Raw genomic sequence first — 13,972 nt, 5'->3', positions numbered from 1 at the left:
GTGAAATGATCATTTTATGTGTACGTGTTTATAAGTATTTAATTTGCTACAGCTGGAAAAGCTTGAAGATAAAGGAACCCTGATCATATTTGAGTAACTATGGCGTTAAAATGTGCACTGAATTTTTTTTTTTTTGCACAAAACAATCATATGAAAGAGATTGCTCTGCATCTGTCGCCCGTCAGTGTTTTCAGCAGCATGCAAACAGAACAGTGCCACCCATTGCAGTGTGAAGTTCTTAAGATGTTTTGCTTCATCAGGTTGAAACATCAACTGAACAGTTGCCTTTGAAATGCTGCTAATCAATGTCTCACAGCCCTGATGACAGAAAACCTTTATAGACCCTGACATCAACAGATGTAGCTGGCCTCTTGTTTCCATTTGGCTTGAGTGTCTGACAACCAGTAGTAAGTAGTATGATGAAATACTCTCTCTAAAGACAGCGAGATGGATGAATTAGCTGCTAATTAGAGAAAGCCTCTGTATATGCAGCCTAATCAGCTTATACACTGGTGGCCAGCATTAGCTTTCCATGAACGGATTATTAGCTCATCGTCTGTGTATAGTAGTTTTCCAGTCATGAGGTCAGACCTCACTCTTTTTTTTTTTTAAACTAAACTCACCTCTGAACACATGGCAGTGACTTAATAGATTGTTGGGTCAGTTCAGTGGATGGGTAAACCTGCTCTGTGTTGTTTTACCCCCCTACTGCTGCTGGCATCTGTACAGCTGTCCTACTGACATGCTAAAAAAAGAACGCGTGTTTCAGTTTGCTTTGGGTCGTAAATCAGAAACTGATGTCCTTGACTTCCTTTCCCATAACCCTGCTGCTTCATCAGCAGCCTGTGATAATGGTCAGATCAGATAATGTGAAAAATATCTGTTCTGTTTCTTTTCTTCATCTGACTTCTTTCTCACACTTCTTTTCCTCTTTTCTCTCCTTTCTGTATTTTGGTATTTCTCCCGTGTGTGTTATTCAATGCTTGTACATGTCAGCTGGAAGTGAAAGAGGACGCCAGCAGCAATAAGGAGGCGCGGTTTCAGTGTGACGAGGAGGAGCTGAAGATGCACCAGCTCAACATTCAGGTGCGCGAGGTCTTCGCCAACCGATTCACCCAGATGTTCGCAGACTACGAGGTGTTTGTCATCCAGCCGAGTCACGACAAAGAGTCCTGGTTCACCAATCGAGACCAGATGCAGAACTTTGACAAGGTAAAGTATTATAGATGAGGGGTCGACTGAATATTGGCCTGGCCTATTATCAGCTCTGATATTCAGTATTTTTACAATTACTGGACTCTTTCAGTGTCACTGTTGTGTGAAGCAGCATAAGTAGCATAAATCAAATAGCTTAAATTATAAACAAAGAAAAAAAGAGAACTTTCGTAGAATTGCAGTACAAATACTTGAAAAATGTGGTAATGTGTGTAATGGCAGTAAACACTATTCCCTCAGCATGTGTGAAAACAAAGGTCCCCAAAGTTTTATTAAATTTGGCAAGTGAACCATTTATCTTACACATATTTTTTTCCACCTTAACAAAGTAAAGATCGTTAACAAAATAGGAGGCAGGAAAATGTACTACAGTACATTGTCTCTGTCTGTAGTCTTCTCTGTAGTCTCTCTGTAGCCATTTTCCCACCCACAGCAAAATTTAACTGTTAAATAAGGTTATGTGTTATACCGATGGGTAATCTTTAATAATACATCATAATTGTTCATAATAGTTGATTTGTATGTTGTATTGAATAAACTGAATCTGCAAGTAACTTAAATTATCAAATACATTTAGCCTAGTGGAGTAAAAAATAATAGAATTTGTTTTAAAAATGTAGTTGAGTGGAAGTATAAAAATTATTTTAAATTTTGACACAGATTTTCATTTTTATTTAAAGTATTAGAGCTGCAGTGATTAATCTATTAGTTGTCAACCATTAAATTAATCATTAACTCTTTTGGTAATCGATAAATCATTAGAGTAATTTTTTTAATGAAAAAAAGTCCAATTTCTCTCATTCTAGCTTCTTAAATGTAAATATTCTCTGGGTTTTTTTTTTTTTTGGTCCCCCATGATGGTGAACAGAATATCTTTGGGTTGTGGACAAAATAAGACATTTGAGGACATAATCTTTGGCTATGGAAAACACTGATCAACATTTTTTTTTACCGTTTTCGACAATCAATCAGTCAAATGAAAGAAATAATTGTTAGTTGCAGCTCTAAAATGTATCTTGGTTCCAACTATCTGTTATAAGCCTCTTTGATTACTAATAATCAGTTAGTTAATATCGTGGGATAGCGTAAGTTATTATTTTCAATCATGCACAATCTTTAAGTCCACTTTTCGAATTTGTGTGTGCAGGCCTCCTTCTTGTCTGACCAGCCGGAGCCCTACCTGCCCTTCCTGTCACGTTTCTTGGAGACACAGATGTTTGCGTCCTTCATCGACAGTAAGATCCTCTGTCATGATGATGAGGAGAAGGAGCACACACTGAGGGTGTTCGACTCCCGTGTGGATAAGATCCGCATGCTGAACGTCCGCACGCCCACACTGCGCACCTCCATGTACCAGAAATGCACAAACATTGAAGAAGCAGGTAAGAAAAAAGACAGTCTTTCCTTAAAAAATCATCCCTGACAGCTTTTTAATTAAGAGGATTTTTTATTTATGCTGTTTTAACTGATCTTTATTTATACTTTTAGTTAGGGGTGTCATGATTCTCTAAATCCATGATTCGATATGCCTTTTTTTTAATTTAAACATATCTTTTTTAGGACTGATGCCTATTGCTGTTGTTAAACTATTGAGTATTGATGTGTAAAGACCAACAGATCTTTGGTTTTTTGCCATGACAGCTGTCATTTACACTGTCAAATTCTTCTGTAAAAAGAATTATATGGTCTCAGATATGATAACAGTCTTTTTTCTTTGACAACACACTGGATGCTGCAAGTAGGTGGGACAGAGTAAAAACATACTGGGAGTGATGCAATTCAGCCTTTTGACTTTGACTGGTTTTAACTCATCAATCAATTTTCGATTTAATATTGAAATTGTGACATTGTTATGTACCTACACACCACAGCAAGTCCCTTGTATGTAAATCTTGAAACTGATGCTATTTGGATTGCTATCAGAGCACCAAATATTGTACTGAAATGTGTCCCTGTACCTCATCTCTCTGGACCTGTCTCTGTCTTGGGAGCCTCTTACACTGAGGAAAGCCAGGTTTTAGTTTGAAAATGAATAGGTTCACCACAGTACGTTAACTTCAGACAGTAAAAATGGGCCTCTGTAATGTTTAATTATGATCCGTTGTAAACCCGAAACATTCGCAATTTAAAGTTTTGTCAATGTAATTAAAGAAGACCTTAAAAGTCCTGCAAAACTCCTTTAATTTGAAGTCCAAATGAGCGTGGCCACAAAGTAATTTGAATGTGTGATGTTGTGAGATTTGCTCTCTTTAGTTAACTGACTGGTAATTGCTGTTTTGTTTGCAGACAACCTGCTTAAAAAGCGATATGAAAAAGCTGATTTTGTCGCTCCTGGACCTCATGCGATTGGGCTCGAGAACGACAAGGCTCACCTTCGTAATATTTGCTCTCGTTATCTCAAACATCCCCGGGTGAAAGCTCTCTGAATGTGTGCGCAATGCATTACATTAGGTACACTCATAGAGGATGGATGGCCTTCCTTTGATCTGTTTTGCATAATAACTTAAAAGTAGACCACACTATAGCAGTGATTTACAGAAAACTCTCTAGCTTGGAGAAAGTAAATGCTTTTTATTTTCTTAAGACTCTAAATTTAAAAGTCCTCTGTGAGATCCTTGATGCATTGCATACATGTCAGCTTGGTGAACATAATTTTATTAACAATTAAAAGCACTATCACTGATCCTTCACTTGAGCTTTATGGTGGTGAGCAGATTTAACTGGCAGCATGCAGGTGAATGTGTAATAATCAACTCTTTTCAGGGAATCAAATCTGTGTACGTGTGAATCACAGCTTCAGACAGTGTGGGTAAAGTTGAAATATGTTACACTCTCTCTTTGTCTATTTAAAGACTATTATATTTCTCAAAACCCCTGGGTGCTTTTGTTAACACAACCCATGTGTGGGTGCGTTGTTAATCAGGCATCAGAGAATCACTGTCTAAAGCTGCTTTCATGGACGACTCTGAGTTGGTTTTCTTTCAAAAAAAAAACAAAAAACGAACATCTATTCCGAGCCTTTAATCTGTCACTTCTTTTGGGTCTGTGGGTGGAAATGTCTTTTTCTATTTCAACTTTTTTCTCTGTCTTCTGTTGTCAGTCGTTTACTAAAAGAGAAATTACAGATTATTCATCATAGGTATCATGGAACCTTAGTTAGATGATTGGTGAGATTTAAAAAATATATATATGTATGTATATGGTTTCCAACTATGTAATATATCCATATGCATTATTTACCTATTTTTATTTATACTTCATTTTCATAAATGGCAGGAATATTTCTTTGGCAGCCATGCTATTAGCACCCAGGTGCTAGCAGCCAGCAATGCTATCTGCATCCACCACAACCTCCTCTCTACAAACACTTTGTTGTTGGGTGTAAATAGCTGAATAACTGCTGTGTGACTGTTCTCACCGAGGTGCAAATAGACACATTTTTTTCTGATGGTTATGGGATTCTTTTCTGATAATGATCCTCAAAATCCTCCCTGTACCAATGCTAAATCAATAATTGTCGCTGTAGACACTTAGAAAACTTGCAGAATTCATATCCACATGATCTCACGAAGTGTATTTGCACAAGCCCAGAAACATGTTGTTTTGCCGAGTACACTTAATCACTCACATCTTGATAATGAAAGCACTACAATTTGAACAAATTAACAAGATGAAATAATGAATGAATCATGTAATCTCACTGCCAACTCTCCTACATCTCCCTTGCAGAGAAAGCCATTGAGATGAGAGTCTCAAAAATTGACCACACCGCCCTGCACCCCCATCTGCTAGACATGAAGATCGGCCAGGGCCGCTACGAGCAGGGTTTCTTCCCCCGACTGCAGTCTGACGTGCTCTCCACTGGGCCCACCAGCAACAAGTAAAAATCTCACATTACTGTCACATCAAAATTTTACTGTGATGTATTTATTTGAAGTAAACCTTTAAAGGAATAGTTTGGATTTTCTGATATGGTGTTGTATGAGGTACTCATTGATTGTCAGTGTATTGCCTACAGTAGGTGGCGGTCAACCCATCTCCAGTTTGGAAAAACAGAAAGAAGCCTAACCCTAACCCCACTTCAAATAATCCAAACTATCCCTTTAATATTTGTATTCAGGCTGAGGTTAATGGCTGTTTTAAGGGGTTTCTGTATAAAGTTAATCAAAGCTGAGTTGCTTTGTGTTTCAGATGGACCAAGAGGAGTGCTCCAGCTCAGTGGAGGAGGCGGGATCGACAGAAGCAGCACGCTGAGCACCTTTATTTAGACAACGACCAGAGAGAGGTGAGAGGTTGCTGCAGTGTTCTCTCCTCTCTCTTCACATTCACAGTGATTGACTGCCTGAGCTTTGTTGTCTTGGTTCATTTTGCATGACCTGTTCTCTGTTTGCTTTGTTTTGACTTCGCTCTCACCATCTCGTCTGCTCTCCCGCCCACCCTCTCACACTCCTCATCACCTGTTTCTCTGTTTCTTTTTTGTCTTTCTCCGTCTCTCTCTTGCACTCACGCTCACACACTCTCAGCATGTAGAGTGCTTGTTTCCGGAGCTGCAGCTCCTGCTGTTTCTTGACTACTACTGGCTCTCGCAGTCCTTCAAGCCCTGTCTAAAGTCGGTGACTGTGGACGTGGTATGTGTTGGTAGTTTGTGAGGCTTTACGTCTTAACACTGACCTGCCTAACGTGGTCTTTTCCTCCCTCTGCTTCCTTCACCTCGTAGTGCTTTATCTGATAATCCATGTCACTATGTCACTTTCTAGGGCACATGATGTTTGAACTGATAAACATGAAATAATGCCAACAAGGTTAATGGGAGTACAGTATATTTGTATATTGTTTTAAACCTGAACAATTTTAATGTCATAGGCATGATTTGATAAATATTTTATTTATTAGTTTGGACTGTTGTGAGCATTTAGCTGTCGCACAGTACGATAACTGCACTGAATGTTGATTCCTTTTTATTTTTATGGTTTGATTTTATATAAATAAAACTGCAGCATGACCTTGATGTCAGAGAAAAAATGTTCAGCTCTGTTAGGGTCAACTAAAACTCTAAATATTTGTTGTTTTATTAAATAAGGTTTGTTAAAAAAAATCACTAAAATATCAAAATTGAAATTCTAAAAGCTAATCTTTGAATTCAGTTCTTGTTAAAATTAGGATATATTTCATTTTTGAGTTTCACTGCTCATGTTGGGTAATGCTTCAATTTCTGAAACCTAAAGTGAGGATATTTACCACAGTAAACATTCAGAGGTTTGCTTTTTATACTTTTGGTGTCTCTAAGGTCTAGTTTAGACTGCTGGCCTAAATATGTTTTTTTTTCACATCCAGAGTGTATCCAGATTGATTTTAGAAAGTCTGGACAGTAAAAAAAAAATATATATATTAAGTGTGATTTTTGCGAATTGGATCCAAGCTAACTTTTGAGTTGGTTTGAAATGCGATTACAATTAGATTTCTACAGATGCGTTTCAGTCTGGATGCTATGACCATTCAAATCAGATTTCCAAGTGACTTTTGCATCACTCACAACATGACAGACAACTTTTACATCAAATCCATTGAAACTCAAGAGCATCAGAGTGGCTGAGCAGCTGCTACTAGCAGAGTTATATGAAGGAAAAGTGCATGGACAGACAATGAAATAAATTGTCTGCTGGCACTTGGAGGAGCCTTCTGTACGCAGATTTGACAGTGCGATTGTCTGGAGGGCGTCACCAGTGTACGTAGTTGCTGATGCCTACATAATTACCAAAGCAACCGATGCAGATGAATTGGTGATGTCTGGACACACAAATCCCATTTGATCGCTTGCAAATGACAGTGTGGACAGTCTGTCTTCAAGACCTGATTTGAGAAACAAATCTGATTTGCCTGCAGTCTGAACAAAGCTTCAAGTCCAAGTAGTGAAGAAGACCGAAAGATAAAAGGTGCAACAATCCATTGTCCGAACATCCCCATCACTCGTCAGTGAAGAGCAAACTGATTGAACTCCTGTAGTAACTCAAATATTCCTTGTTCCTTTGTAGTCACCTCCACTAGTGACATGAGCCCACCAATAAGCTGAGTTGATTTCTCTGTTTCCTTTAGTGGTTTGCTGATTTGCTGACTGAATTCTCTCTATCTTTTATTAGAAGTACATTCAGGAGGCCAGGAACCTGGGCACAACCATCAGACAGCCCAAACTGTCCAACCTGTCGCCTTCTGTCATCGCTCAAACCAACTGGAAGTTTGTTGAAGGGTTGCTGAAGGAGTGCAGGAACAAGGTTTGTATATGACTGTGATCTTGTTTATTAGTAGTGCTCTGTTTTACACATTTTACACCCATATAAAGTAAACAAAGCAGTTTAGAATGAGTACCGCAGTGGAATAAAGTTAGCGGAGGTGAGTTCCTTTCTTTTTTTTTTTAATTCGTGCATCACAGTGCATTCAGACATTGGCAGACCACCTGTAGCTGCATGAGTTCATAGTTTCAAGCCAGGAAAATTAATCACTATTCACATACTTTAATAACAGATTCCAGATCTCGTGTTTAGGATGCATCTTGATGTTTTTCCAGCTTGATGCTCTGCATCACTTCTTTCATCAATTTGTTCAGTCAATTTAAATAGAACTGAATACCTAACATGGCTACTTTTCAATGTTTACATTTAGTTTTCATTTAGAAGTTATTTTGAGGTGTACAGTTTTCATTAAAAAAGTATTCTATGTGTCAAACCTTGCGTGAAAGTTACTACTGTCTTGGCAAAGAAAGATATTATAAAAAATAAACAGATGTATTCATTTGAAAAGCTATTTCCTGATTCAGGCTTAAATTTGATCCTTTCAGTATTTGTTAATAACAGTAAAAAGAATGCAAATAATGTAATCATAAAGGATAAGTCACCGACATAACAATAAAACAACAAAACATTGCAAAACCAAGGCTTTGTGTTAACCCTCATTAGTCATCTGTTTGTTATGTATTTTTCCTACTGCACAAAATTAATCTCAGGCTATGAGCATAAAGTAAACATCCAATATTATTAGTTTGTTTTTTTGAGTAATAGCAGTATATGTGTGCATGTGTCTTTATTTGTTTCACTGCAGACCAAGCGTATGCTGGTGGAGAAGATGGGTCGGGAGGCAGTGGAGTTGGGTCATGGAGAGGTCAGCATCACTGGCGTCGAGGAGAACACTCTGATCGCGAGTCTCTGTGACCTGCTGGAGAGGATCTGGAGCCACGGGCTGCAGGTTAAACAGGTCAGGAAAAACTATATCAACACAGTCACCATTTTACATGATTGATCCTCCACAGCTGCTGGACACATACAGGGCTCTCGCTGCAAATAATCACATTAATGTGTGTTTTCTCTTTCAGGGTAAATCTGCCTTGTGGTCCCACCTGCTGCACTATCAGGAGAGCAAAGAAAAGAAGACTGCAACTCCAGGCAGTCTGGGACCTCCAGGTAAATCACTTCACCTGATGAACAAGATTACAAATTAATAACTTTAGGAATTGCTTAACATCCTTTTTTTTCATACCAGGTTTCATTCACGACACTGAGAGACGTAAATCTGATGGTGGTGTTTCAGCCATGGCTCCTCTGAAAGTCTCTCTGATCCAGGACATGAGGTGAGCAGGTTATTTACATGTGAAGGATGATGTCTCGCTTGATTTCATCCAGTTTATCCAAAGCTGGTTTACAAATGTATTAACTGCTGGTCACTATCAGAAGGCAGTAAGTTAGACTAAGGCTGCCCCCTTGTGGTAGATTGTCAGAGAGTTACCTACATGGAGTTTTCTATATCTCCATGATAACTCAAAGGATCCTTGAAGGATTTTCAAAGGGTCAAACGAGTCATGATTTAAATTATCCCTATTAGATAATCTAAAAGAACTATTATTATTACTTGTTTGTGGCCTAATGTTTGTCTGTTTTGGTTCAGTGATCAAACATTTTTGAGATCCTGTGTCTTAGATAAACTAGGGCTTACTCAGTTTATTGGATGAAAGTAGCAGTTTGATTTTTTTTTTTTTTGTGAAAGTAAATCACTGTTATACATGTTATGAGCTGAGTATTTTATAATAATAATTTAATACAAATATTTATATCTCACTCAATCAAGTGCTGTACAATTTGCAAGTATAACAATAAAATAAGAACAAATGGTAAGAACAAAGGACAAAATTAAATAACAGATACACCTAAAAATGTACACATACGTAACCCACATAAATATAGAGTACAATCTTAAGAACAGCTTTATGGGCCCCCCAGTAAAACCATGAAAGTAGCAGAGGACTTTTATTTTGACAAACCACGTGCCTGAGAGCCTTACTGCAATATATTCCATCATATTTTACAGATATGTTAGTGATCCTGAAGAAAATTTGGGATATTTTGAAGTGTCCAAATTTTGTGTTTTCCTTTAAATGTAAGTGAAGACATCTCCAGTATAAATTGATCCAGAAAAAAATCACTAAATATAACATAAAAAAATCACTAAATATTACATAGAAAATTCACATAATGCAGGAAATTAAGTGTTTCACATTCAGAATTTCCTTGGGGAGGCCCCCCTCTTAAAATATGCTCCCTTCCCCCATGTTGAAACACAACCTATGCCTGTGTGTGCATGCACAGAGACACACAATCTCACACACGAAGATTGTTGTCAAATTAAAAGAGGCAAAGTTCCCCGTCAGATGTGAACTGGGGATGTTGCAATTAACTCGACCACCATACCAGACCCCAAGGCCAAACTGGTGCCCCAATTTGCTCAAAATATTTTACTTTAGTTTATTTTTATATACATAAATCACTAAGCATTTTTACCCTGAGAGCTCCTGCAGCACATCAACATTCTTTAACGAGTGTGTGTGTGCGTGCGTGCGTGTGTGCGTGCGTGCATGCGTGCATGCGTGCATGCGTGCGTGCGTGCGTGCGTGCATGCGTGTGTGCGTGTGTGCGTGAGATGGCAGCCACCACTGCTATGTACCGTACCCAGACAGAGTTGAGGAGTCAGGGCTTGTGTTGAGTCTGTGTAACAGCACGTTACTTCCAGCCTAATTACCAGACCCCCTGCCAGTCTGACTGGAAAGAGAGGAGGGGTCAACTCAGGGCACGGAGAAGCCTCCCTCAGCCTCCCTTCATGACGTTTAATAATTGATAGTAATGTCTTAATCTGCAAGAAATATTTTTAGTTTTTAAGCTTATTTGAGACGATCTGTGTTGCCCTGTGTTTTGTAGACAAGAGGTAACAATAATATAGCGCTTATACTATAGTAGATGTTTTCCTCTGTTGCCATGGAGATAACGAGTGGAGAAAAGTGGGTTAGTTGGTGTGAGGAAGCGTAGAGGGTGGAGACAGGGAGGGGGATGGAAGGTAGAGGAGGAGACGCGAGGAGCTCTTAGCAGACGAGCTTCTGGCACAGGTGGAGTGGAAGGGAATGTGTCTGGACATCAGAGGCACGATCGTGGCTCCGAGCGATGACATGGGACCAGGCGTGTGGTGAAAAATGCCACTACAGAGGCAGACTGAGCTGTTACTCATGAGAATGATTCAGGGCGGGTAAAGTCAGACCCATGATATAATATTCATATATCTACAGTACAAGTCAGAGTCTGGAATAACATTTGTAATGCTGTGACGATTTGTTGATTAGTTGAGTGGAAGAAAATAATTGGCGACAATTTTGATAATCAGTTAAGCAAAAATGCCAAATATCCACTCTCTGTAGCTTTTCAAATGCAATGATTTGCTGTTTTCTCTGTTTTATTTAATTGGAAATTGAATATCTTTTGGTTTTGCATTGTTGGTCAGACAAAACAACAATTTTATGGGGTCACTTTGGAGTCTTAAACCTTGTGATGGGCATTTTTCTCTATTTAAGAAGGAAAGAAAGAAATTATTTATTCATCAAAAAAATGACAGACAATAAAAATAACTGTTAAAAGCAGCCATAAACATTTGCCTGTTATGAGTTTAGACAACATACTTGTTTAATTAGGTATTAATGTATTGGTTTGTTGTACCCGATTCAAATCAGTTTGACTATGAAGATTCGAGTCACATGTTTTAGCATACCTCATGTTTTAATGCCTTTCTTCGTCATCTGTGGAGTGAAAAAATGAGATTTCCACACAGCCAGAGGAAGTAAAATTGTGCGTTCTGCTCATAGTTCCGGTATAAAATCCCAATGCACCGCAGAGCATCTCTCCTGCTGCCTTAATGACAGCGCTGTCAGCTGCTGTATGGTGTCACACTGCCCTCCCTTTCTATCACTCTTCTCCGCCTCCATCACAGTTGTTAGTTAGTTTTGTGGTTTGTGCTGATTTTGAGACTCAGTTTATAAAGTTTACAGGCTGCCATACTGTTGCATTGTTCTGTGAACAGTGATGCAGCTAAAAAACAAGAGCTGTTTACCAACCACTCTACCTCAGCTTTCAGTTTGCACCAAGTGTGCCAGCTATTGCAAAAATATATTTATGATTCTGCTTATTATTCCCCTTATTCCTCATTGAAATATTGTGTCTGTGCATTTTCGTAAAATCTTAACTGTTTTATCATGTTATTCTACTTCACACAGACTGATAACAATGAAAGATTGCTTGACTTGAATAATCTCAGTCTACTGAGGGATGATTAACTGATTCAGACAAAATGTTCTTGATACTTAAATTATTTATTTATTTATTCATGTTCTTGTTATGATGTAAAAGCATAAAGTGAATGAATATGTGCATCAGCTGCATTCAACACTGTCAGACACAGCTTTCATTCTGCATTTTATGATCTTCTTACCAGATACCAGACTCTTTTTCTTTCACTGTAAGATGATCATGGGCCAAGTGTTTGCATTATCTGCTAAAACAGACAGATACTTCATATAAGAAAAGTGCTTAGAGTTTGTCTGCTGGAGGTTTCAAGTTTTCACATGACTCTTGTGTAAATTACACATCAGACCAGTACTAGCTTCCAAACTAGCTATGATGCTGTTGGTATAGACAGTATACCTATTAAACTGAGATTTTAGAAACTTTCCCCCTTCAACAGATGAATGTAGACATCTTCTGATGTAAAACTCCAGCCTTCTGCACAGTGAGGCCCAAACATCCAAGTGAAGTGTTGTGTTTGCATTTTACCTCCAAATCTCTTCTAAAACCTCTTGATCTGTCTTTGTGTTTGCAGACACATTCAGAACATCAGTGAGATCAAAACAGATGTGGGTAAGGCCAGAGCCTGGGTCCGCCTCTCAATGGAGAAGAAGCTGCTTTCCAGACACCTGAAGCAGCTGCTATCAGACCACGAGCTGACAAAGTGAGCAAAATCACACAAAAGTCAAACTGCTGCTGGCAGTTACAGTTTCCTATTATTACTCAGATCACTGAATACCTTTTTCTTTTCACCTTTTGTTTTGTCTTGGCCTGACCTTCTTTCTGTGTTTGTGGAGGAATGTCTGTCGCGTATGAAATTAAGATGACATGTGATCTACCCATTTATAATACATTACGTCTTTTGAAATCTCAAAGCATCATTCTTTAGTCCACCACTGCATCAATAATTCACAGCCTTCTTCATAATTGATATCTGAGCAGTGAACTGGGTCAGGGGGATTTCTGTCTGCCTTTTGTGACCTTACGTTACCATTTGTTCTACTTCACACTCCTGTTCAAAAGTGTGGACTCGCCTGACACAAAAGCTTGATTCTGTGCAGTCAGATGGCTCAGAGGACTACTGTATATTTTTGGATGGTCTTTCATGCTTTTTGGTTGTAGAAAGTCATCTTTACAAATAGACAAATAGATGAAGGGTTTGCAGAAAGAGTAATGCTTTGTACATGGAGAACAAAACAGTACAATGGTTCAACCAGACAGACAACTGAAAGGGCAGAAAGAGACAAAGATCCTTCTGAGCAATGGATAAATAAGAGTATGAGAAATCACCAGTCAGTGTGGCAAAAGAAATTGGACACTGGTTGACGCAGGTTCCTGTGTCAGTGTCAAGCGCACAGTAATGCCTGCAGGTGTGTTGTTTTAGCAAAGCTGTTCTTAAAACTTCAGAATAGAAATAGAGGGTCAGTGTAGGGTTCACACTGTTGGATCACATTTCATCTGAACAAACTGACAAATCACAGTCTAAACTTATTCAGTCTAACTACTGCGTGGACTGCAAAGGCCCCCAAGAAAAACAGGTTCCCAGAATATTTAGAACTGCACTATTGTGGTTTATTAATGATGTCAGGTCACTTACACTTTTCTTGATTGAAAAACAAATTCAATTATACAGTTTTTTTTTTTCCTACAATGTATGTTAAAATGTCCATTATTGAACGGAAAAAGAAAATCTTCAATTTAACAAATGATTCCAAACTTTTGAATAATAGTATGCATCAAACATCACTCACTTTGTCAACTATTTGACTTAAAATTAAAGCTGGGGGTGGTAATGTTGAAGAAAACCAGCAAGAGAAAGCTATGTTTTGAAAGTATCCAATCAAAGAAATCCCTCCCCCTCCATTCAGGCTTCTCTCCAAAGCACATGAATGCACACTGCTTGGCTACTGTTACTGCTTGAGGCTGAGTTGTTAACTGTATCCAGCTAACTCTTGTCTTACAATAATGAACAAACAAACATGGCTTTTGTTAGTACTCACAGCTGTCAAGCTTGCATGTTAGTATTGGGGCATTCTGGCTGCACTTTCTCTTTTTTTTTCATTCTTAGCTTTAGCAACATATCTGCCTTGTCTTTAAAAAGTCTCTGGTCATGT

At 38.5% G+C, this 13,972-nt stretch overlaps 1 protein-coding gene across 6 annotated transcripts in view; it reads left to right on the top strand.

Moving 5' to 3' along the window:
- The window catches only part of dennd5a (DENN/MADD domain containing 5A), a 46,389-nt gene that overhangs the window by 25,039 nt on the left and 7,378 nt on the right, over positions 1 to 13,972 (top strand). For 2 of the 6 annotated variants that reach the window (XM_084716841.1, XM_084716833.1), the window contains 10 exons: positions 997 to 1,212; positions 2,363 to 2,597; positions 3,502 to 3,591; positions 4,945 to 5,095; positions 5,407 to 5,500; positions 7,353 to 7,484; positions 8,308 to 8,460; positions 8,579 to 8,666; positions 8,746 to 8,833; positions 12,394 to 12,522. In XM_084716841.1, coding sequence (XP_084572967.1) covers positions 997 to 1,212; positions 2,363 to 2,597; positions 3,502 to 3,591; positions 4,945 to 5,095; positions 5,407 to 5,500; positions 7,353 to 7,484; positions 8,308 to 8,460; positions 8,579 to 8,666; positions 8,746 to 8,833; positions 12,394 to 12,522 — 1,376 coding nt within the window. Of the gene's footprint in view, positions 1 to 996; positions 1,213 to 2,362; positions 2,598 to 3,501; positions 3,592 to 4,944; positions 5,096 to 5,406; positions 5,501 to 5,738; positions 5,844 to 7,352; positions 7,485 to 8,307; positions 8,461 to 8,578; positions 8,667 to 8,745; positions 8,834 to 12,393; positions 12,523 to 13,972 lie in introns of all 6 variants that reach the window. The other 4 variants (XM_084716862.1, XM_084716851.1, XM_084716874.1 and 1 more) reach the window with 3 other exon arrangements.

This window comes from Lutjanus erythropterus, chromosome 1, assembly GCF_056507025.1.
Source record: "Lutjanus erythropterus isolate fLutEry1 chromosome 1, fLutEry1.hap2, whole genome shotgun sequence".
In the NCBI taxonomy this organism is placed as follows: Eukaryota; Metazoa; Chordata; class Actinopteri; order Lutjaniformes; family Lutjanidae; genus Lutjanus; species Lutjanus erythropterus.
The sequence above is the reverse complement of the archived record's forward strand: the minus strand, read 5'-3'. Positions and strand labels throughout refer to the sequence as shown.